Below are 22,770 nucleotides of genomic sequence, written 5' to 3'. Positions count from 1 at the left end.
ATCAATAAGGCTGGATATGATTCAGAATAATTCATGCATGGCTTCATAGAAGAATGGTCCTTTTGATTAATGCACACTGTTGATTGTTAAAGAGTGCAAAGAATCCAAGAACAGAGCTTTCCTTTTTTTTTTTTTTTAGAGCGAGCAATAACAAAAGTCAAATCTGTGTTGACAAGGAAGTTTGTTCTCGTATCTCATCAAGGAAACAACAGAAGAAAAACACCTGGAGAAACTAGAGCAGACGGCACATTGCCAGAGACTTCCGTGAACAACATGGGAATACGGTTGAAAACAGCACCAGGTTCATTCATCAGTAGTTGATCATAGATCAGAAAGCAATATCAAATGTATATTAAAGCCAGAAAGGTAGAGTAAAGCTTAAAAGCAACTTTAGAAAAACTGGACCTGTACCTTGGGCGGGGGACGTCCCAGGTCTGCATAAAACTTAGTCCAAAACTGCATGAGCGACATGAGTCCGGCCGGCGCTCCTCCAGAACTCACGGCTGTTCACCTCCACCAAACAACAGATCCATCCATGCGCTGGAGAGAGAGAACGCCGGCGAGCTTACGGCCGTCGCATTCCAGAAGAGCAGAGGAGTGAGAGAGCGAAAAGAGAGAGAAAAAGAGAGAGAAGAAAAGGAGAGAGACTGAGAGACAGAGTGACGGACACTCAAAAGAAAGACAGAGAAATACAGATAGAGACAGTGCAGCACTTCCACAGCTTCCACAGCTCCAAAAAAAGATCTCTCTCTCTCTCTCTCTCTCTTACACACACACATACAGAAGATCACATATGTACACACACACACAACAGGTAGGAGAGGAGCAAGGCAGGCAGGACTAGGCAGTAGACATCTGCTAAACCCTTCCTACTAAACTTTCTCCCCCTCTGCTAAAAGAGGAGTGACAGGTACTCGCCCCGCATATTCACTCATATTGATTGTGGTTTAGTTCCTCAATGCTGAAGGTGGTAGGGAGGGAGGGAGGGCAGCAGAGGGGAGGGGAGAGGAGAGGAGGGAGAGGCGAGAGGGGGAGGAGGGGAGGAGCTTTCAGGAAATGATGCTTTTGTTGGTAAGTGACTAGAGTTACTGGCAGTCAGGCCCTCTTTACTGTACATGGTGTAACTCAACCGCATTTGTAGTGTAAACAGCGCAGCATGCAGGTTCTCTAGAGCACTGTGGCGGCTCACGGGCCTCTGTTTAATGCTCTCCAATCGTTATTTAAAGATTATTCTCTTCAGGCCAGCGGTTCCCAGCTGAGCACATTATTTCAGCTGCTCCGGCTCGGCCGCTACGTCTTCATTCATGGCTTATGAATGGGGGGCAAAGACCAAGGCAATTAACTTTTACGCAGCTGCCGTGGCTGACGGAGAAACGAGTTAATATGACTCGCGGTTACGATTATTACTGAAATCTTCCAGGAGTAATATATGAACTGAGAAAAACTCTACAGCCAAGCTGTGATTTGCTGTATGTCTTTTACAAAGCAAAAAGAGAGTAAAAAGCAAAAAGAACACTATGAAATGTCCCAAATCGTGTCCAAAAGTAATCTACCTCCTCTAGATTCCTTGTATAAATATTAAAACCTGGAAAAATAAAAATGTGGAACACGTTACCAATAAATATATTTGTCAAATTCCCTCAATCATTTTTAATGCTGTTAATTAACAGTTAAAAACCTTTCTTTTTACATTAGCTTTTAATTTTATGGTTCTGGTTCTGAGTTTATCTTATACTTGCTTCTTGTGTATGTTTTCTTAACGTTGCTGGTGTTTTGTTCAATTATGTTTATGCATAGCACTTTAAAGATATAAAAATGTCGTCTGTCTGCATGATAATAAAAACTAGTATCTGAGTTAGAAATAATTGAAAATGTACCATTAGCAATCACAGACTCCTGCCTAATCTTCTGCAAAAGGAAACCTGCTTAAAACGACTGAAATATTAATTAAAGAAGATATTTTACAGAAGTAATATAAAATAGAATCAATCAACACTAAGAATGAGAGCTATTCAAGGTTTAATAAAATATGTATTCATGTATGAGATTAATAATGATGGTTATTATTGGTTTAATAAATGGTGTACTCATGCATGAGGTTAACAATGAGGGATATTAATGGGTCGTTAATGGTTTACTTTGTGCAAACACATAAAGCAGGAGTTATTGTGAGGCTATTCCTGACACATCACAACTGTTCTGTAATCAGGCAACACATACTGCAACAATACACTGGTACTTTTTCTATTTTTAACTTCTGTTTTTAAGTACAGCACAAGTCAAACATTTAGTCAGTGTTTTTTTTTTCTTTTTTTTCTGCATTGTAGATTAATACTAAAGTCCTCAAAGGTCCTCAAAACTATGAAGAAAAAAATATGGAACTACTTAGTAAACAAAAAAAGTGTTAAACAAGCCAGTATATGTTTTATATTTTATATATATATTTTTTTTATATTTTAGATATTTTACAAAATACCATAATTTTTTATTACAGTAAAAATCACAGTTCGATCCTTATTGTCACAGTAATATCACAGGCTGGTGATTTACTAGTCAGGAAATGTTAAAGACTACTTTAAAAGGCATTAGTGCATTCGTTTTAACACTTTAAATTAAAATGAGTAAAATAATGATATACTGTAAAATAAAGATAATGTTTTTTTTTTCACAAATCCACGTTACTGTAGAATTGTAAAACCTTTTAAAACATATTATTAAGTACTACAAAAGTATTAAAAATATATATTTTGTTGTTTCTTGGTGTGCAACCCTATATTTTTTTTAATAATTAAAACACTATTGTGCTGTAAGCTTCAGCATGCAGAGAATCATATACAGTACCTATTTTTACATTGTAAATTTAATATTGAAGACTATATTACCAAAGTACAAGTTTTTTAAAGGTTAGGAAATGTTATATTATAATATAATATATTATAATATTTTTAAGTAGGACTGTTATGTTTCACTACTTTAAAGAAACGCATTTTAACTATTAATGAAAAAGTATGGTTTAGGGTTTAGTGGCTCTTTAATTGTTTTCATTTTCATGTTTGTCTGGAAAGAGTAAAACAGGTGAAAACTTTCCCAAACTGAGCTAGCAAGCTAGCTAGTGCACCAACATAAATACATAGCTAAAGCTAACTAGCCCTAAACCTGTGCACGCAAAAACGTTTATCTAGTAATGTTAGTTCTACACCAAAAGACAGATAAATGGTGCATTTAACAATATATTATACATTTTCATGTACTGTAATTGTTTATTTTGGTAATTATTAGCTTACTAGCTAAAACATGCCTCTCTAAGTGCCTCTCTCTTTCTCCCAGTGCAGTATAGCTAGTGTTAGCTCTGTTGCTAGCAGAGCAGTACCTCAGAATGGTGGAAGGGAGCCAATAAACACCATGTTAAAATTCATTAATACACTCTATCCAAATAAACTGAAGGAAATGGAGCTTTCAATGCCTAAAGCTTTCATCTTTACAGACACAGACTGATTGTTCCTGCTTAGCATTCTAACTGGCCACTAGCATGTGTCTGTTAAGCTAAAAGACTGACTGCCTCTCTCTCTGTACATTTCAGCTAACTTACCGTACATATAATTACTATCATCTTAGTTTTCGGTGCTTATATACAGTTTTTGAGTTATTTAAAATGTCTTCTGTCTGCATGATAATTAAAACTAGTATCTGAGTTAATAATGGAAAATATACCATTAAAAACAACAGGTTCTTTTCTAAACTTCTGCAAAAGTAAATCTCCTCAAAATGACGGAAATGTTTTTTTACATAAGACATATTTTTACATAAGACATATTTTTACATAAGACATATTACAGAAGCTCTGAAAAAAATAAATAGGAGACCACTTCAGTTTATAAATTAGTTTATGTGATTTTGCAATTTAACTACAGACAACATTTCTCTCAAATTTCAAATAAAAAAAAATATTGTCTTTTAGAGCATTTATTTGCAGAAAATGAGAAATCACAGATATAATAAAAAATGCAGAGTTTTATGACCTCAAATAATGCAAAGAAAACAAGTTCATATTCAAAAGTATTAAGAGTTTAGAAATCAATATTTGGTGGAATAACCCTGTTTTAATCACAGTTTTAATGCATCTTGCCATGTTCCTCCACCAGTCTTACACACTGCTTTTGGAGTAGCATCATGAAAGCGCATCGACTCTGTTCTGATACATCAGCTCACAGACGCCTTGTGCTGATTAACATCACCCTAGGAGTGATGAGGGGAAAGAGTGCCATCTACCCACCCAGAGAGAGCAAGGCCAATTGTGCTCTCACAGGGCTCTGGCAGCTGATGGCAAGCTGCATGACGGGATTCAAGCCAGATATCTGATCGCCCTCTCATCGTGGCAGTGCTTTAGATTACTACACTACTTCCTGCTACAGGCCTCAAAACTTATACATATGTATGCATTCCTAAGTCGTTCTTCAAGGTAACACTTCACAGTTACTTTACATACTGTCTGTCTACTGTATATAAAAATACCATGAGCCTAGAGCTGGATGGTGTGGTGCACAACATACCTGCTATGTTTAAAATTCCAACTGCATTACAACATACAGCCCTCCAGCTGAGCTGCTACTATGACCCACTGATCAATGTCTACCTGGGTAATAAGCAGCCTATGACTGCCAGCCCCCGACAGAGTGGCGTCTCGAGGTGGTGTCATAGTTGGGAATCCACATGAATGAGTAGTCATTTGCTCTAATAGGATATTAGTAAGGATGATTCAACCACTTCAGGTCTGTGGTACTTTCAAGTAATTCCCCATCATGTTGTGGGTTATCAAGAAGTGTTGCAGTTATGCACCATTCTGTGTGGGCTCTAATACACAACTTTTATTTTTATTTTTACACAACTCATTTTATTTATTAATGTAATCTGACCAACAATATGCTGCTTTGATAAAGTAAATAAAGTAAAAAATATACCCTGGGTTGGGGTGAAATTTTTATTTCTGGAGCTGAACTCCCACCTCTGTGTGTTTACATAGGTTTATATAGGATCTCCGGTGGATTTCACATTTTACAGAGACACTAATACTAGGTCAGTGGCTAAACTGCACTTAGCAGGGCATTACACATGTTGTAAAGTAACATATGTCATCGCAAAGACTGTTATTAGTGTAAAAATGTCTTTATTGTAAAACTGTTGTTCATCTCATTGGCTCGCAGTGCTGTTATCCTGGATAATTTTTTCACAAAATACAGCTCACATGGCATTCATTCATACTAGAGACCACAACCATACATTTTAAAATAAATGAAAGAACGATGGAATGAAGCTGTGAAGGTCTTGCCACAAGAGGGCATAGCAAAAATGCTTTTAGAGGCTATGTTATAGTGCACTTCTTGGTGAAAGATCACTGAGTTTTTGACATTCTGACCAACTCTTTAGCACAAAATCCTGGTTCTGTTTGGGACCTGACAGTGGATAAGATTGAGACCCTGTGGTGAGTGCTTCCATCCTGCTTTTGCTTTGGAGCAACACTCCACCTTAAGTGCTGGTATGATGATCTGGGATGATGACACAGTGCATACTGAGAGATCAGCAACATGAACATCCTGTGGCCAGCTGTTGCCTCTAATGGCATTTTTTAGCAGGACAACGCTCATCCACACATGGGAACAGTATTCCAGTAATGTCTTAGTTAGTCTGCAATACCACATTGGCCTGCCTGGTTGTCAGTTTATTGCTAATTGAGAATTTATTGGACCAACAGGAATGCAATCTTCAGCTTTTGGTAAGTGTGCAGGATCTACAGGCCCAGTTGCAACATTTAAGAGCAAATGTGTTGCATTATATTATAGGGAACATGCATGTCTTTATGCCAAACTGTATATCATCTTGTATCCAGACTATAGGGTACTAAACCTTGTCCTTTTTTGTTAACAATTGTGCAACTGACTAGTATTTAAACGTTTTTAAAAAATGGTGGTTGTTGTTGTGTTTCAGGGCAGTAAGATGAATTTAAATGTGTTTAGAGTGCCATTATCGGAAGATACTGGAACTTATAGAATACTTCTCAGCCAATCAAACTGCAAGGTCAGGACTAAATATGGTTTAATACAAGCATTTACGTAAATGTTAAGCGCCGGTGCATTGTTTTGAAATCTAAATAAGTAAACAATTATATCACACTGTCATTTGCTTATTTACTTATTTAGGGGGTGGGACTATTTACCTATACTTTACATTGGTCCAAAGGAACTACAGGAGTCTCGCAACTCTCCCTGAGCATGTCATTTACAAAAATCTTAAATGTTCAAGAATTTTTTGCGATGTATGCATCTGTTTTGAGTTGCTGGCTGTTGAGTTTAAAAGCATTCCGCAGAATTTTAGCCTACGCTAAACTAGCCTACGCTAGCCGAAGCGACTGTACAGTTCCTCTGAAATTCTCTTTCTTAGTGTAATCTCACTCTGCATTTAAATAAACATAGAACTTGCCCACATGTTAGAGGTAACAATGCAGAAATCAAACCTTCAAAGCCCTGCTAAAGACCTGGCTCTGCAGGGGTGCACTCTACAAATGCATGTTTGTGTATTCGCACGTGTGTGTGTGTATGCATGTGTGCTTGTGTGAAGCATGCACAAGTGTTGAGGTCTCTGCACATTGCTCTTACTCTGTGGTTGCGTTGTGGTTTCACGTTCTCATCGCTCTCTGCTTCAGGTAGGCTGTATTGTTTTCCTGTTGAGTTACCCACTAGCAAACTTCAATACGTTCTCCGTATCGAAGCCAGAAGAACACAGGAGCAGTAGTACAACAGGGTCAACAAACCCCACAGACATTCCAGGTGACCTCAAGCTCGGTGTTCAGATGGGATTATGGTTAAGATTACTCATTCAATTGTGATGTGGATTTAAGGTGAACTATTCAGAAGAACACTCTAAAACTTTGACTCACCCAGACCTTGTAGAAGGAATGGACTGACCGAATATGTGGCTAAAAAGTTAACCTTTCAATATGAGCCGTTTAAGGGCTCTGTCACTTTTATGCAAATAAGCTGTTGCGGACAACAATATGTTTACTTTGAGGGTTTACCACACATTATGGCTTGTTCATGCTTAACTGTGACAAAGGTACAAAATGTATTACTACTTGCTGACTTGCCACGGACAATAGGTACAGATCCCTCCATCAGACAAAGTCTGCTGGCTATGCTGCAGCATACACATGCATCAACTTTCCAGACTACTACCGTATCACATAAACCAAGACAACCTTTTACCTTTCAAACTGCTAAAAATCCTGCATCACTAGAGAAAAAGGTACAATATATAAAACTTAACAAACAACCATGCAGAAAAAAGAGGAACAGGAGGAACAGGAGGACAGAACATGTGTTAGTGTTAGATTGAGTGTCTTTTTCTGTCAACCTGCAGCCCCAATAGGACAGTTTTTTGTTTTTTCCTTATCATGGCTAAGTCTTCATCCCAATGCTGCTGTACTAAACAGCGTGTTTAAACATGGCGGTGGTGTATGGTGTAATGTGACATGCTGTGGAAAAGGTTCAACACTTTTGGAGGAGAATGCTAACTGCTAAAATTAATACATTTTTCCAGAAATTTGGGAATCTAAGCTTACTGTAAATAAATGAAAGTACTTTACTCACCCAAATAAACAGTTTTCAGGAGATAAATCTGTGTAGATTAACATCACATCCAGTGCTCATTTGACTTTGAAAGATTTTTTTTTTTGTAACAGTTATGTTTACATAGCTTAGCTTTACTTAACTTAGTTACCCCCACCACCACCCAGTGGAATCCGGTGCGCCTTGTGTATAAAAATAGGCCAGAAAATACATGCTGATAGTGCGGCTTGTTCTACGGTGAGCCTTATAGTGCGAAAAACAGGGTAATGTGCAGCAATTTTTTTTTACACACGCTTTGCTTCATTACTTGCAAATTGTGCAGGAACTCAATGAAATCATTGCTAATGAAGATACAGTTAGTGAACTGCTTGAGGTGGTAGTTGTGTTGCCAAATTTGAGTCAAACCAGGTAAATCCAAACACATGTTACCTAGGAGAGGACAGGACATGTGTTTGAGTGAGAGACTTTTTTCTGAGAGTCTTTCAACATGCCGCTCCAATCGGCTGGGCCTTAATCCCAATGCTGCTGTAGTAAACAGTGTGTTTAAACATGGTGGTGGTGTATGGTGTAACGTGACATGCTATTCAGTACAGTGCACGCGGTCTGAGATGCAGCCGCAGAGCGCACTCCCCCTGCAATTGAAAACCCATGTGGGTGACATGGCCACTCGTCAGTAATGCAGTAGACATCAGCTCAAAGCCCAGTACACTGCAGGCAGATACATAAGTGTGGGTGGGTGAGAAACAGAGTGAGAAAGACAGAGGTGAAATCATAGTGTGATAATGAAAAAGGTTATCTACTTCAACAAACGTGATGAATTTAGGCTGAGACTCAAATAACAGCCACGTCCAACATATACATGTATAGATTTAGGTGTTAATCTACAGTTACAGTAGATTTAGGATCACAAAAGTAATAAGGTATGGCTGCTGCATGTCTTCAGCTTGCCAAGTTGGGACGTAATTTTCCTCTTTTATTACATAACAGGCAGTGATAGCCTGTCTCAAATTGCTGTAATTGCATCACAAACCGACTTGTGGTTCAGTTGATTTAACTTTTGGTCCTTTGGTCTGGTTCATGGCTTTTGTACCAGCTATTTAGGTTTGGGCATAGGCCTGTCACTATAACAAATTTTGTTTAGGTGATATTACTGTGTTTTAAGCCAATTTAAAAGGTCTGACATTTTGGAGGAGAATGCTAACTGCTTAAATTGATCAACCAACAGACAACCATCCTACCTACGCAGAATGAAAGTGAACAGTTGTCCCCCAGACACCTGCAGTACTAAAATCTTTTTATTTTTATTGTGACACACTTTTTAGTGTATCGCTTACAAACTTTGCAGAGATCAATGGACTCATAGCTACTGAAGATAAAGTTATACTCTACAGAAAGCAAAGCTTTCTTGCGGTGGTGGCAGTGTTGTATTACATCCTTAAAAAAACAATAAACTTTTAATTACTAAGACTATACAGACACCAGAACTGTTTAAATAACCCACAATAAATTAAAATAAATAAAATAGAAAGTTAACACACATGCAACATACACTTTAATGGGTTATCCTTAACTGGCTAACAAAAGCATAATGGGCAATACTGAGGTCAAGAAAAAAACTTTTGAGGTCATGTCTATATATTGTTTGAGGTCATGTCTATATATTATATATTGTCTATATATAAGTTGGTAATGTAGTTACTGTGAGAAACTGAAAAGTCTGAAAAGGTCCAGACCAAACAAGATAGGTGTGAAGACACCCTTAAATTAGGAAGTAAGTGAACAGTATGCTTGAAGTTGATGTGTTGAAGCGGAAAAAATGCACAAGCTTTTAAATCTTAGACACTTTGGCAGGAATCAATATGTGAAGGCTAGACTGTCATTGGGTCAGAACAACACATTTCTGCTTTTCTGAGCCATTCTATTTATTTATTTTTGTAGACTCTATGTACCATCTAGTGGTTTCCTGACAAGATTACATTTAATTGATTGAAAACAAGATGGCGGAAATCCCAGGCAAAAGTTTCTACATAAATACACGAAATACACAAGCTGGGTAAAAATTCCCATAAAATTTTAAGTTTGAAAGTTTTTATACTTAGTGTAGAAGTGAAAATTTTGTTTTGGACTAAATGGTTTCTTCTGATCCTAAATGACAAGGATATTTAAAAAATGTCCCTATATGAGGACATTGTTTTTTTTTTTTTTTTTTTAGCAAAATGACTTCCTTTACAAAGAGAAAGTGTTGTTTTTATACTTAGGGTCCATGAACCATTTCAAAAGTCAAACTTAATGCTTTTTAAGACCTTTTTAAGACCTCAGTATATACAATTTAAAATGTAGACATAATTTCTTTAGTTCTCTCCCCAGCTAATTTTCTGCTGCCGTTAGTATGTTAGCTAACTCGCCGCTAATGTTAGCTAGCTTTCCGCTAACCTTAGTTCTATCCCTGGTAAGGCTAGCTAGCTCACTTTAGCTAGCTAAAGTTTGTATGTTAGCTAGCTCGCCGCTGAAAAGTCAAATTTTAATGCTTTTTAATACCTTTTTAAGACCTCAATAATTACAATTTAAAATGTATGCATAATTTCGTTAGTTCTCTCCCCAGTAAAGTCAGCTAATTTTCCGCTGATGTTAGTATGTTAGTACTAGTAATGTAGTATGTAGTAGTACTGGTAATGTTAGCTAGCTCGCTTTAGCTATATAAAGTTACTATGTTAGCTAGCTCGCCGCTAAAGTTAGTATGTTATCTAGCTCACCGCTAAAGTTAGTATGTTAGCTAACTTGCTGCTAAAGTCAGCCGCTAAAGTTAGTATGTTATCTAGCTCACCGCTAAAGTTAGTATGTTAGCTAACTTGCTGCTAAAGTTAGTATGTTAGCTAGCTGCTAATGTTATCTAGCTTTCTGTATATCTTAGTTCTCTACACGTTTTAGATATTTACGATGGGCCACTGTGTTTTCCAATCGGCATTAAATGCAAAAATCTGAAAATGTAATACCTACAGCAAATTTACAGTATATTTAAGGTAGTTTAAGACCTTAATTACCCATATTTTAATTTAAGACATTTTAAGACTTTTTAAGGACCTGTGGTGACCCTGATACTTCTTAGGTCTTACTAATTTCAAATAATAAAAATAGCTAGGCCAAATAAATAAAACAAACCAAGAAAATATCCAGGTCTTAGAAGGTTAAAAATCTACTACAAAGTGCCAGATACCACAAGGCCAACATCAGAGGACTTGATGAGTCACATCGAGGCCTAAATAATATTACTAAGGTATTAATATTATAGCTGATTTAAGTTAAATAAACCTTAATCCGTATAACAGAATCTGGGTTTGTGTCTTGATTTTGTCTCTTCAGATGAACATCCTGTTCTCAACAACACCTCTGTCTCTAAACAATATGAGGAAGCCCTGATCTTCACATTGTCAAGAGTGGTAAACAGAACAGATTAAAAAAAAAACACTATACAAGCTGACTGACTGGATCCCTCTGAAACTGACCCTCACAAAAACATCACATTGCAACAGTGCAGAACTCCATGCATGCTGAAACTGCATCCACATGGGCATATGGTCTGGCTTTGCGTGTTTGTTTGTGAGAGCCTTGTGAGAAAGATGGTGGGGCAGTGTGATCTTGCTGTTGGTCAACATGGTCAGTATTAGTCACGGGTCAGCTGTGACCTCATTCGGCCATGAAGATTCCCTTTTTTTTCAGCAGCTTACAATGCTGAAGGATTTTCTTACTAAGCTTTCTCTGTTTCTTAAAGAAGCTGTAAAGAAGTAATAGAAGGATGATGTAGTTTTAGTAAGAAAACACATGTTTAAACATCTACTGTGTCCTGTGAGATTCCTCAAGCACATTTGTACATTTATAATAAAACAATTCATAATGTACAAACATAGCGTGGTATTTATCATACTAGTGCTTGAAGCCATTGGCATCACTATCCTCTGTGCTGGCAGGGCAAGTGACCTGGGGCACATAGCAGGAAGTAATCTGTGGTGACTGAATCACAGACATATTCACTAGTTCCCTTGCACTGATACTGCTACCCTTGACTAGTGGTAGTTTAAGACTTAAACCAAAATCAAACAAAAGGAAGCATGTTTTTACTAAGTTTTCATTAAATGTGTCTTTTTTTCACTAAATGTATTCTGTCTAGCTTAAAAAAAATTGTTTCCAATAAAACCAAAACTAAAAAAAAGAACATCAAATTTAACTCCCTCAACATTGCCATCGTAATCATGAATATATTTTTCAGCAGTACTAATTAAGATAGCTACTGTACCACAGCAGAGCAATTTTGGTCAGACATTTACCTCAGTCATGCCATATATATACGTATATATATATTTCTGCAGCAATGCTTGCAGCAAAGTGGCTTAGTGGTTAGCACATTTGCCTCCCAGTGCTGGGGTCTTGAGTTCAAGTCCATATCTGTTTGAAGTAGGGGAGTGTGAGATAGGGCCCTAGAATAATATCACTCTTATGATCCAGAAAATATTTCCATATAGGGCTGCAACTAATGATTATTTTAGTAGTCGACTAATCTGATGATTATGTTTTCGATTAGCCAACGATTATTTCTGCCATGTCCTCCATCTCTAAAACGATAGAAACAGCTGAACATGAGATTTTAAAAGCATTTAAACTTCTAGATATTGCTTAAACGTGGAAAGTACTGATTATTGTGTGAGTAATTATGTCATCTGTTGTGTTTGGGCACTTTTTGGCCACTTTGTGTAGTGCAGTACCGGTACTGTTGCAAATTAACGATGGTAGTTTATTCGACTAATCGTTGCAGCCCTATCTCCATATATCCAGGATTAAAGTAAAATAAATGATACGGGACAGATATAATCTGTCTTTAGTAGATATATAATGAAAAATGAGAACAGTGTGATTTTTTCTTTTGCTAAAAACAGGAAAAAATTAATACCCTGATGTGACCATTTCAGGGTATAATATTGTTCATAATATAAAAAAATGTTGGGGATATACTCCTACTTTGGAGTTTCTCTGCTCTCCTATGTCTGTGAGTTTCCTCTAGACCTCTGGTTTCCTTCCACCACCCAAAAACGTGGACATCAGGTAAACTGGATAATCTAAATAACGCATGTGTAATAGTGAATAGGGAGTATGTCTGCTGTGACATACTTATCCAATAAAAACAAAAAAAGACCAGAAATTACCAGCACAGGTGCTCCACAAACAGGTAGTGTAAATACAAAAGACAACATTCTCCTCAAACAAGCAAGAGGAACATCAGGGTTATTGTGAAGGACTGACGGGAACCGACGAGGAACATTCAAATGAAAACAGATAAGCAGACGACTAGTCAAATTCCCTGATGTGAGAGAAACTGTCTAGAGCGCGAGAAACAGAAAGCGAAAGAGCTGCGGACTTTATGTGACATTTATTCACCCAATTCAGACTGAAAAGAAAGTGATCAGACAGACGATCTGTGGTCAATGACTTCCTCTGCACAACACGCTCACCAGAGGAATGGCCACATCACTCTGGAAAACATGAGATTACCCACAAGTCTGGTATCCTGCAGGTTCATTTAGCTTTTACCTGCACCACTGCAAAGCTACTCCCACACAGGGTTATAACACAACCTAATAAAGATTGTTAATGAGGCCATAAACACCTTACAAAGAACATCAATAAATGATGGCTAAGGTATCACTATTGAACATTTCACCATTGATTCCTTTGGGGAAAAAGGATTAAACAAAGGGGTTCAAAGTTTATGGACACATTTCAATGCATTCCTTTGGGAATGTTTTGGCCACAAAATCTTGAAAACTATAAGAGTAAGTAGCTACAGTACCAGTCAAAGGATACAGCTTAAATTATGTTTTTTTATCAACTAAAGTCATCCAAACAATGAAGAAAACCTTATTCAGTAAAGAATAGGAGTCTGCCATATCACATCCTACGCAATAATATCTGCAACATTTTTGAATATCGTGAACAATATTATACTCTAAAATATTATCACATCAGAGCACTACTTTTTTGCTGTTTTTAGCAAAAGAATTCCCCATTATTCATTATTATTTATTTTACTTTAATCCTGAATACATGGAGATATATGGAGTGCATTATTAGTATCATGACATTCTGGATCATTGACTTCTGTTACAGATCTAATACATTATTGTATTTTTAATATCTCAGTTAGGGGTGTGCCATATCATATTGTATGTTATAATAAAATGTAATTTTCATTTTGTTGCAGTGGTGTATTCTTGAAATATTTATTTTTAAAATCAGTGTTTTGTCATATTGCTAAGAGTATCATTATCACGAAAATATCCTAAAATATTGTGATAAATAAATTCAATTAGGTAAAATATGTGATAGTTTTTTATATATTTCCTTTGCATTGGAATCCTTTGTGTAATATTTTATATTTCATATTGACCTTTTTTTTAAAACCCTCCGTAAACAGTAAAAAAACATGATTAAAGAGTGTTCTAAATCACACTAAAAATAATAGATAAAAATAATAAAAATTAGATGTTACTTTGCCTCAATGGCTCTAGAACTACTGTTTTTCCAGTGAAGTGGGCGGGGCCAAGTTACTGTTTCATTGGTTTATAAACTTCCATTGGCTGGTTTATAGTCTATTCTGATAAACAGCAGCTTTCAAATAGTGTTCTGAGCAACAATACATTTAAATAAAATAAAATAAATAAAAAGACAATACATGATATCCATTGTAATGGATGCAGGGTCTGAAAGGGTTAAGTAAGTATTTTGGTTTGTTTAACAGAAAAGTTACTACAAAGTTTAAGTTACTACATGATTTCTTATGTGTCCCTTATAGTCTGGCTGACATCAGTATTATTTATTTTAATTAAAAAATAAATAAAAACATAAAATGAGAAGGTGTATCAAAACCTTTGACTGGTACTGTATATAGATTTTTAATATTGTATATTAAAATAAATCTTAACAAGGACAAGAGTTTGTTTATCTACTGCAATCAATTCAGATTCTTTGCAGTGTGCATGTAAATAGAAATTTTAAACAGATTTGAATGTACATATAAACACAGCAGTCTTAATATATGATCTGAAATGATTAGAAAAAATCTTGGCAAGTAACTAGAATTGATTATTAATAACTTTAATAATAGGATGTTTATGACCTCATTAATGATCATCACAATTGTTATATGTTTTAACCATTCAAAAAAATCCCTTATCAGGGAAGTCCTATTCTAAAGCAGTAACCTTTATCTTAAAACAACAAAGAAGAGCATTCTACGTAGCATTCACAGCAGCTCACCAACAACATGCCTTCAATACATGGAATGTCCTTCAATAAAAGTGTCTAGACAGGTGAGGCTCCGGTCACCGGTACACAGACATCTGAGGAGCATCAAAGCCTCCAGGTTCCTCAGCAGCCCTGCCGACGTACTCACAGTAAAGTAAACAGCCAGTGCCTACCTGAGAGAGGTCTCCATTGGTCAGGAAGTCCAGATCAGAAAAACAGGAACGGCTGAAAACATCCATGTGCATTTCAGAAGAACCGTTGCAATGGAGCTGCCTGAAAGAAACAACACACACACACACACATTGGAAACTTATGAAGCTTATATGCCAGGCCTAATATCACATGATCAACGGGTGTTTATCTGGACAGTAATAATAAAAGTGAAACCTGAAGATGAAGCTTACTGAGAGAGAAAGTACACAGACAGGCCACATGACTGTTGGCATGGCTTGTGGGCCTACTGCGATAAATGTGATTTCTAAAAAAGTCACTTGTCTGTTTTCACACTGTACATCATTACCATTACCACCTACTGTGCTGAGCTGTCTACTGTGGGTGGTAATGCCCAAGTGACGCTGTGGATTAAGAAATGGTAAATGCCCAAAAATGTCAAAAATGGTACCTATCTATCCAACAAAACAGCCCTTGCTCTCTCTGGGTGGGTAGATGGCGCTCTCTCCCCTCATCACTACAAAGGGTGATGTCGATCAGCACAAGGCGTCTGTGAGCTGATGTATAGGAATTGAGTCGCTGCGTTTTCCTCCGAGCGTGCTGTGATGCTACTCGGCAATGCTACATCAACAGCAACAGTTAGAAACGAGGCGGCGGCTGACTTCACATGTATCGAAGGAGGCATGCGCTAGTCTTCACCCTCCTGGTGTTGGGGCATTAATAGTGATAGGGGAAGTCCTAATGAGTGGGTTGGGTAATGGGCCTTGTAAATTGGGGAGAAAATGGGATAAAAAAAAGAAAGAAAGAAAAATAAAGAAAAAAGAAAATGGTACCTATCCATCTGGCACCTACTACTCTCGCTCAAACTCCAATAATTAATGTGCTTATCCTCCTTCACAAGATAACTCCTCACAACTTACTTTTTTTGTCTATGTTGTTCCAATGCTGCCAACTGAGGTAACACTTATTTTGTTTACAGTCCTCCCCTTCTCCTTATAAGTGCATTTTCCCCCGGCTGTGTCCCAATTCACTAGCCGGGGCAGCGGAAGTGTATTGAACTGCGACCCTGACGACACGGGTTTGATCCCGCGTGAGGAGCAGTGTGTTTATTTATTTATTTATTTTCTTTCTTCTTGGGTTTACCTGCTTTGAGATCAACTGTTCTGCAATTGGGTTCAACAACCCTCTGGGCTGGAGAGCTTTTAGTCTGTAGCACTCCATCCCATCAAACTTCATTTTCCAAAACAGAAAATACCTGGCCTGCGGCCAAACTTAATGGCTAACCCCTGATGGTGCTATCCCATGACTTTTGGCATGGCATGTCAGTGTATGTGAATATTGTGTACCTAGGTATCCAAAGTGACTGTTGATTGAGGCAGCATATGAGCTATTAGAGTTATTATAGAGTTAATGTTAGATTCTGTACCTCTAACCTATACATACTAGTTACAAACACTTTCTGAGTATCGCTGGTCTGTTTTAAAGGTAAAATTCATTTTTTTTACTCGTGTTGATACAGGAAAAGCCTGTTACATAAAGCCATTAGCCAACAACACTTCTATTTTGTGCTCTAACTCAGTGTCCAATCATAGGTCTTCTTTTACAATGGTGTGAACTTTTAGATGCTCTGAAAGAATGTATAAATATATATATATTTAACAAAATGACCCATCTCTTCACATTTCACTATTCTAATAGTAATGTTTTCTCTTATTACAACAGAATAGTCCTTTTAAGCATTCATCAAATGTTAACAACTCAAGAAGTTCACTACATTTAGAGCTGATAATACGATTTAAACTTTAAAGCTCTTACCTCGTATTAAACCAGTTTAAGTCCAGACAGATTCCCTCCTGCTGTAACTCTACCATAAAGACACCGGTCTGCTTCAGTGAGTGACGTACATGAATTCACTACCTATCGAGTCATGCGCGCGTCATGTGACCTTCACTTTCAGTTCTCTCTCTGCAGCCACTCCCGATTGGGAAATCACCTTGGTGTATTTAAAGAAGTTGTGTATTTATGGTTAGTTTTGGTCCTGCTCTTTTACTGTTGTTTAAATCAGCAACACTTTTTAAACCATTCATTGTTAACAAACCAACCGGCCTAAAGCTGAAACTACACAAACAAAAAGTCTGTACTCCTTACTACAAGTAATTTCACAACACAAACCACTACAGTGGGCTTAGTTTCTCTTTGACCACATACACACACACTCATACACACACACAGTCATATACACACTCAATTCCACACTCAGGATGAGTAATGTATTTCTTATTAAGAAATACGTCAGTAGTCTTTAAATGAGAACCAAAATCATCCAAGCTTAACATCAACCAAAAAACCCAAACCCACCGCACAATTACCTTAAAAAACATAAAAAAAAAATACAATTCAAATAACAAAACTTTGCAGAGGGCTTTTCATTTGAAATGAGCTATACAAGAAGAGTAATAAGCGGGAAAAAGAAACAAGGAAGACAGTGGCTGCGTCCAAAAACCACAAAAGTACCTCCCTTTTCCTACCGATCCTCCTCCTCTCCTTCTTGACCCGGAAACTTATTTATTAATCCGCTTAAAATCCTCCTCAAAGAGGCTTCCAATGGAGGATACACCACAGTATCCTAGCCAGGAAATATTTTTGAGTGATATCACTGTGGCCACACCCACAAAGCATCGGAGCACACGTTTATATTAAATGAATTATGTATTAATTAATTTACTTTTTAAATTGTGTATGTGTAGAAATATTACAAAATATATATTTTTAAAACAAATTAAGATATATAAAATATAAAATAAATAACACAAGGCGTACACTTGTATTTGATTGACAAATATTTCATAAAATGTTGGAAATGTTTTATTTTATTTGTTTTTATTTTAAACTTTCACAATTAACACTGATAAAAGTATAGCCATATCTGTGGTGACTGTAGTGTTAGGGTGAGCTAAAAGCGAGTGCCGTGATTGGCTCAGTTCATTAGTCAACATCATATCTAAAAGGAATTAGCTGTCCCCATTTCCCAATTTCCCCCAAATCTGCTTCTTCGCTCCATTCTTCCTCCTCATTTCCTCTCCTCGATTCCTCCACCTTCTTCTGGGGTGGGTAGGAGAGGAGGAGTAGGAAAGGAGGAGGAGAGGAGGAGTAGCAAAAGTTTCTGGACGCAACCAGGGAGAGAAGAGAAGAGAGAAAAGTAATTTAACTGGCTAACATTAAGTTCCACAGGTTTCATAGCAAACATATAATCCTGCAGTGAAATGAAAATGATATATGGTCTTCAAAATTTTATTTAAAAAATCTTTATAAATAAAAATGGTCAATTAAGAGTTCATGGCAAGATGGATGGAGCTAAATACAGGGCAGTCCTGGAAGACTTGCAAAAGACTTGAGACTTGGAAGGAGATTCTCCTTCCTGCAAGACAATGACCCTAAACATACAGCCAGAGCTGCAGTGGAATGATTTTAATCAAAGAATATTCATGTGTTAGAATGGCCCAGTCAAAATTATGACATGAATCCCATTGAGTATCTGTGGCAGGACAGGAAAATTGCTGTTCACAGACGCTCTTCATCCAATCTGGCTGAGCTTGAGCTGTTTTGCAAAGAAGAATGGGCAAAAATCTCTAAAAGTCTTTAGGTGTGCCAAGCTTGTGGAGACATACCCAAAAATAAAATTGCAGCTGTAATTAAAGCAAAAGGCTGCTCTACTAAGTGCTCTAGTGGCTGAATACTTTTGCACATCACACAGATTTTTATTTAGTAAAAACAATTATTTGATAAAAAACATGTATCATTTTCACTCCACTTCAGAATTATGTGCTAATTCGAGTTGGTCTCTTAAAATCTCTATAAAATACATTTAAGCTTGTGAGTTAGAAAATGTGAAAAAAGTTTAAGGGATATGAATACTTTCGCAAGCCACATTAACTCTAGTTTAAAACACTTTTCCTTCAGTGTGGAGATAGTTAAAGGGGGAGAATGTTGGGGGATTGGTGGAACTACAGCTGATAACCCAGTGATAAACTATGTGTCCAAATAATTGTGGACACTCTAAACTTCTAATGAATGCACTTAACTATCATAATTTGCACCTATTGCTGGCACAGTTGTGCAAATGCACACACCCTCAGCTTGTCTAGTCCCCGTAGAGAAGTATTGCCAATTGAACAGGACTATTAATATCTATATATCAGTTTATATGAGTTAGTAAGTCTGTTTTAGCTCTAATCCTAAGGTACTGATTATGTTTCGCTCATTCAAAAAAGCACACTGCATAGTCAGAAGCAGTTTTGCTTGGTCTTTTTGGTTAGATGTTTTTTCTGTGGCTTGCCCTATATACACAGGATATTTTTATGCCGATATCACACACACACACACACACCTGTTTGCCTGCTCTTCAAATTAGGTGAAAAATGAGAGCAACCCTCAGGCAGTGGCTGTTTAGTGCCCGCAGTGCTGCTGGAGACCGTTCTGTACTGAAGACGTTAGAGGAAAACCCCCTCTCCTGATCCAACAGTGCTACTGCAGGCTCTGGCACACAGCAGCAGCTTCATTCCGCGAATACAATGCCACTGTTACGCTCTGCGTGCCTCTGGAATAGCAGGTCTTTCCCGGAAAGCCCCAGCCCCCTTCAGCTGCCTGAGCAAAGCAGCGTTCTCTTATCTCTCTCTGACCAAGAGAGCAAGACAAAGGAAAAAACAACCCTGAGGATCCAGATCGCTGATGAAAAACACCAGACTGCTCTCAGGCTGCTTATAACCCTAATATAACCTCAAAGATATTAGAGGAACTGACTGCTTTTTTTAGACTTTACCACTTCCAGTATTTTTTTCCTATTGAGTTGTACGATTTTAGAGCAGATTATTATAATATTTCTTACTTTGTTTTAGTTATATCTCTATATCTCTATATACTGTACTAGTGCATCTCAAGCAAATTTAATGTCACAGAAAAGTTTTTTTTTAAGTATTTCAGTAATTCAGTTCAAATTCTGTGAAGCTCATATATTATATAGATGTGTTATAAACATTTGTTGATGATTACTTTTATTAGGCTTACAGCCAATGAAAACCCAAAAATCAGTGTCTCAGAAAATGATCAGAAAATATCTCAGAAATCTTGTTAGAAATTGTCTAGATTATCTAGAGCACAGGTCTTTAAATCAGGAAAATGAAACCAGTTTCCATTCCTGGACTTTGTGATCCTTAAAGTAGGTGTGACACATGTCCAATCAATTACATTCCAGACCTAATCACTTAATGCAAAATATTTTTTTTCTTTAAAGATTACTGTGTTTCACAATACCTCCTGGCACTTAAGTTCAGTTTGGTTCAGTTCATGCTTTTTCATAACCCCCCCCCATGGCTCGTATAAAGTATAAAGATCAGATTCTGAACATTGCACATTGTTTTTCCACCCGAGCACGTGGGCTGACAGGATGTAGCATTGAGAGTGACGCCAGCATCAGCCACAAATCGCTATTCATCCTAAAACTGAGTCTGCAATTTGGCTCGCCTGTACAAAGTAACCTTTACACACACATATCCACCCCGCCCACTCGGCCTGCGCCAATTTACCTCAGCCCATGGCCTCTCTGACTTCCATAAATATTCAGCAGCTTCCGCTGGGCGAGAGTGAATGTAAACAGAGCACAAACGCTGCAGCTTCACTCCTGTCCTCAGTTCAACTCTGCTGAGATTAATGATCAGTTAATGATCAGGTGAGGCTGTTACTTCCTGAGTGATTCAGGTTTTTAAACATACAGAACTGTACACAATTCACCATGACCTAAACTAATGATCATAAAACTAAACTCTCTATTACTCACACTGATTAAACCACTCTCAAAACCACAGCTTTCACTACATTCTACAGATCACATACACTCAGAAATATAATAAAATACACAGACTACACACTGACTTATTCTCCAGCAATTAAACATTAAACGGAACTGAAGTTTGGACACTTCAGTGGGTCCTGGTCATTTCACAGGTTAAACTCTGCCTTATTAATAATTCAGTAATGACTAGTTGCCAGTGCATAGAGATCCTGAATACTGTAAAGTCTCTAACTGTTCTATCTTACACAGGCAAACCAGGTATAAACATTTATAGCACTTTTTTGTATAGTGTTCTGTATATTGTCTCACTTGTAAAAAAAAACACATGCTAAATGTTAGCTTTACTGGAGGAGAAAAACAAATTAACAATATTTCATTATATATTTCATAACTCATTTTGAAGCATTTATTTTGAAGCATTTAATGCATTTCTCAGCAGAATAAACTGACCAGCAGGTAATTTACGGAAACAGCAAAGATGGGTTTTTGCACTACGGTGTGTGTGTGTAATGAGCGGTGGTGTATGTGCGCTGAGTGAACTGTGCACCTGTGTTGCCAAGATAGCAATGAATGTCTGACTGTTGACTGTAGTCAGGGTTTAAATCAGTCAGTATCGCACCTGTGTTTTTTCAGTGCCAAGATAATAATATTTCAGAAATGTACCTGAACACACCTTATTTCCAGACCACCATGCCCATCAGCGTAGATATATTCCTAAACTCTGTTGCTATTGAAATATTGCGGACAAAAGGGGGGAAAATTATTGGTGGGGTGTAAAATAGTAATGAGCATCACAGCATGCCTTGCACAGAGTGTAAGATATAGCCCATAATGTGTTAAAAATAAAAGCAATATGAATTAGATTGAATTAAATCTATTAAATAAATTTAGAATTAAATTATTTTAATTTAGTACATAAAGTATAGAAGTGTGTTGGCACAAAAAAAACATTTAAAGAAAATAATATATTTGTAATAAAATAAAAGTTAGATTAGTCAATTAAAAAAAGCCCAAATAATGTTATTTGTATTTTTATTTTTCTTATTATATTATTGTTCAGTTTAGTCATTGTATGTTCTGGTCAAATAAATTACTTGTTAATTAAACAATCAATAGATTTGATTATTTTGATCACTAATAAAATCGATTGTGACAGCCCTACATTTTAATTGCACATAATATTAATTTGTAATTGGACATATATAAAGGATCAGAGATGAAGCTAATACTAAAAAAATCACATAAATAATAAATCAACCGGCATTCAATCATTTATGTCTATATGCTACTTTAAGACTGTGCCATTATGCAATATCAAAAACAGACTTTATACCTATAACTGAGTATCACGAGGGTGGGCAGTGGGGGTACATTAACTTTTTCCTTGCTTATAATTTGGTAATTGCATGTTTACAGTTTATAAACTGCTGCTTGTGAAAATCATTCCCACTAATGGTTCCCATATGAAGTCACCTCAGGGCTGGCCTATGGTTTATTATAGGGTTTATGAATGTTGAGGGATCCACAAGGTCAAAGTCATTCACATTCTCTTTCACAGTTCCCCAGAAAAAGCAGCACAGCTTTATCTGCTTAACAGGCATGACCACGGTTAACCACGGGGGCCTGGACTGTTACTGAATGTTCTGTAGACGTATAATTACAGTTACTGCGTAAACACACTTAACCAGTACAATAAATAATCATTCTTTCTTAGTGTCTTACTGCCAGTCTGACTGAAAATAAAAATTAATACACATTAATTCACCAATCATCTTACAGCGTCTCAAGCTCATTCAACACTAATGGAGGAAGTATTTAAGACTACATTTTACAGCGTAA

The 22,770-nt window shown here is 36.9% G+C and overlaps 1 protein-coding gene across 3 annotated transcripts in view; it reads right to left on the bottom strand.

Moving 5' to 3' along the window:
- si:ch73-63e15.2 (protein strawberry notch homolog 2) overlaps positions 1-22,770 on the bottom strand; it is a 97,105-nt gene that overhangs the window by 41,953 nt on the left and 32,382 nt on the right. The window contains exons 1-2 of one of the 3 annotated variants that reach the window (XM_022669612.2): positions 16,899-17,133; positions 15,086-15,185 (exon numbers count right to left, since the gene is read on the bottom strand). In XM_022669612.2, the coding sequence (XP_022525333.2) occupies positions 15,086-15,185; positions 16,899-16,954 (156 nt within the window). In that variant the 5' untranslated portion in view covers positions 16,955-17,133. Of the gene's footprint in view, positions 1-411; positions 928-15,085; positions 15,186-16,898; positions 17,134-22,770 lie in introns of those variants that run through there. The other 2 variants (XM_007252641.4, XM_007252642.4) reach the window with 2 other exon arrangements.

Source organism: Astyanax mexicanus, chromosome 16 (genome assembly GCF_023375975.1).
Source record: "Astyanax mexicanus isolate ESR-SI-001 chromosome 16, AstMex3_surface, whole genome shotgun sequence".
In the NCBI taxonomy this organism is placed as follows: Eukaryota; Metazoa; Chordata; class Actinopteri; order Characiformes; family Acestrorhamphidae; genus Astyanax; species Astyanax mexicanus.
This window is presented reverse-complemented; position numbering and strand designations above follow the sequence as displayed.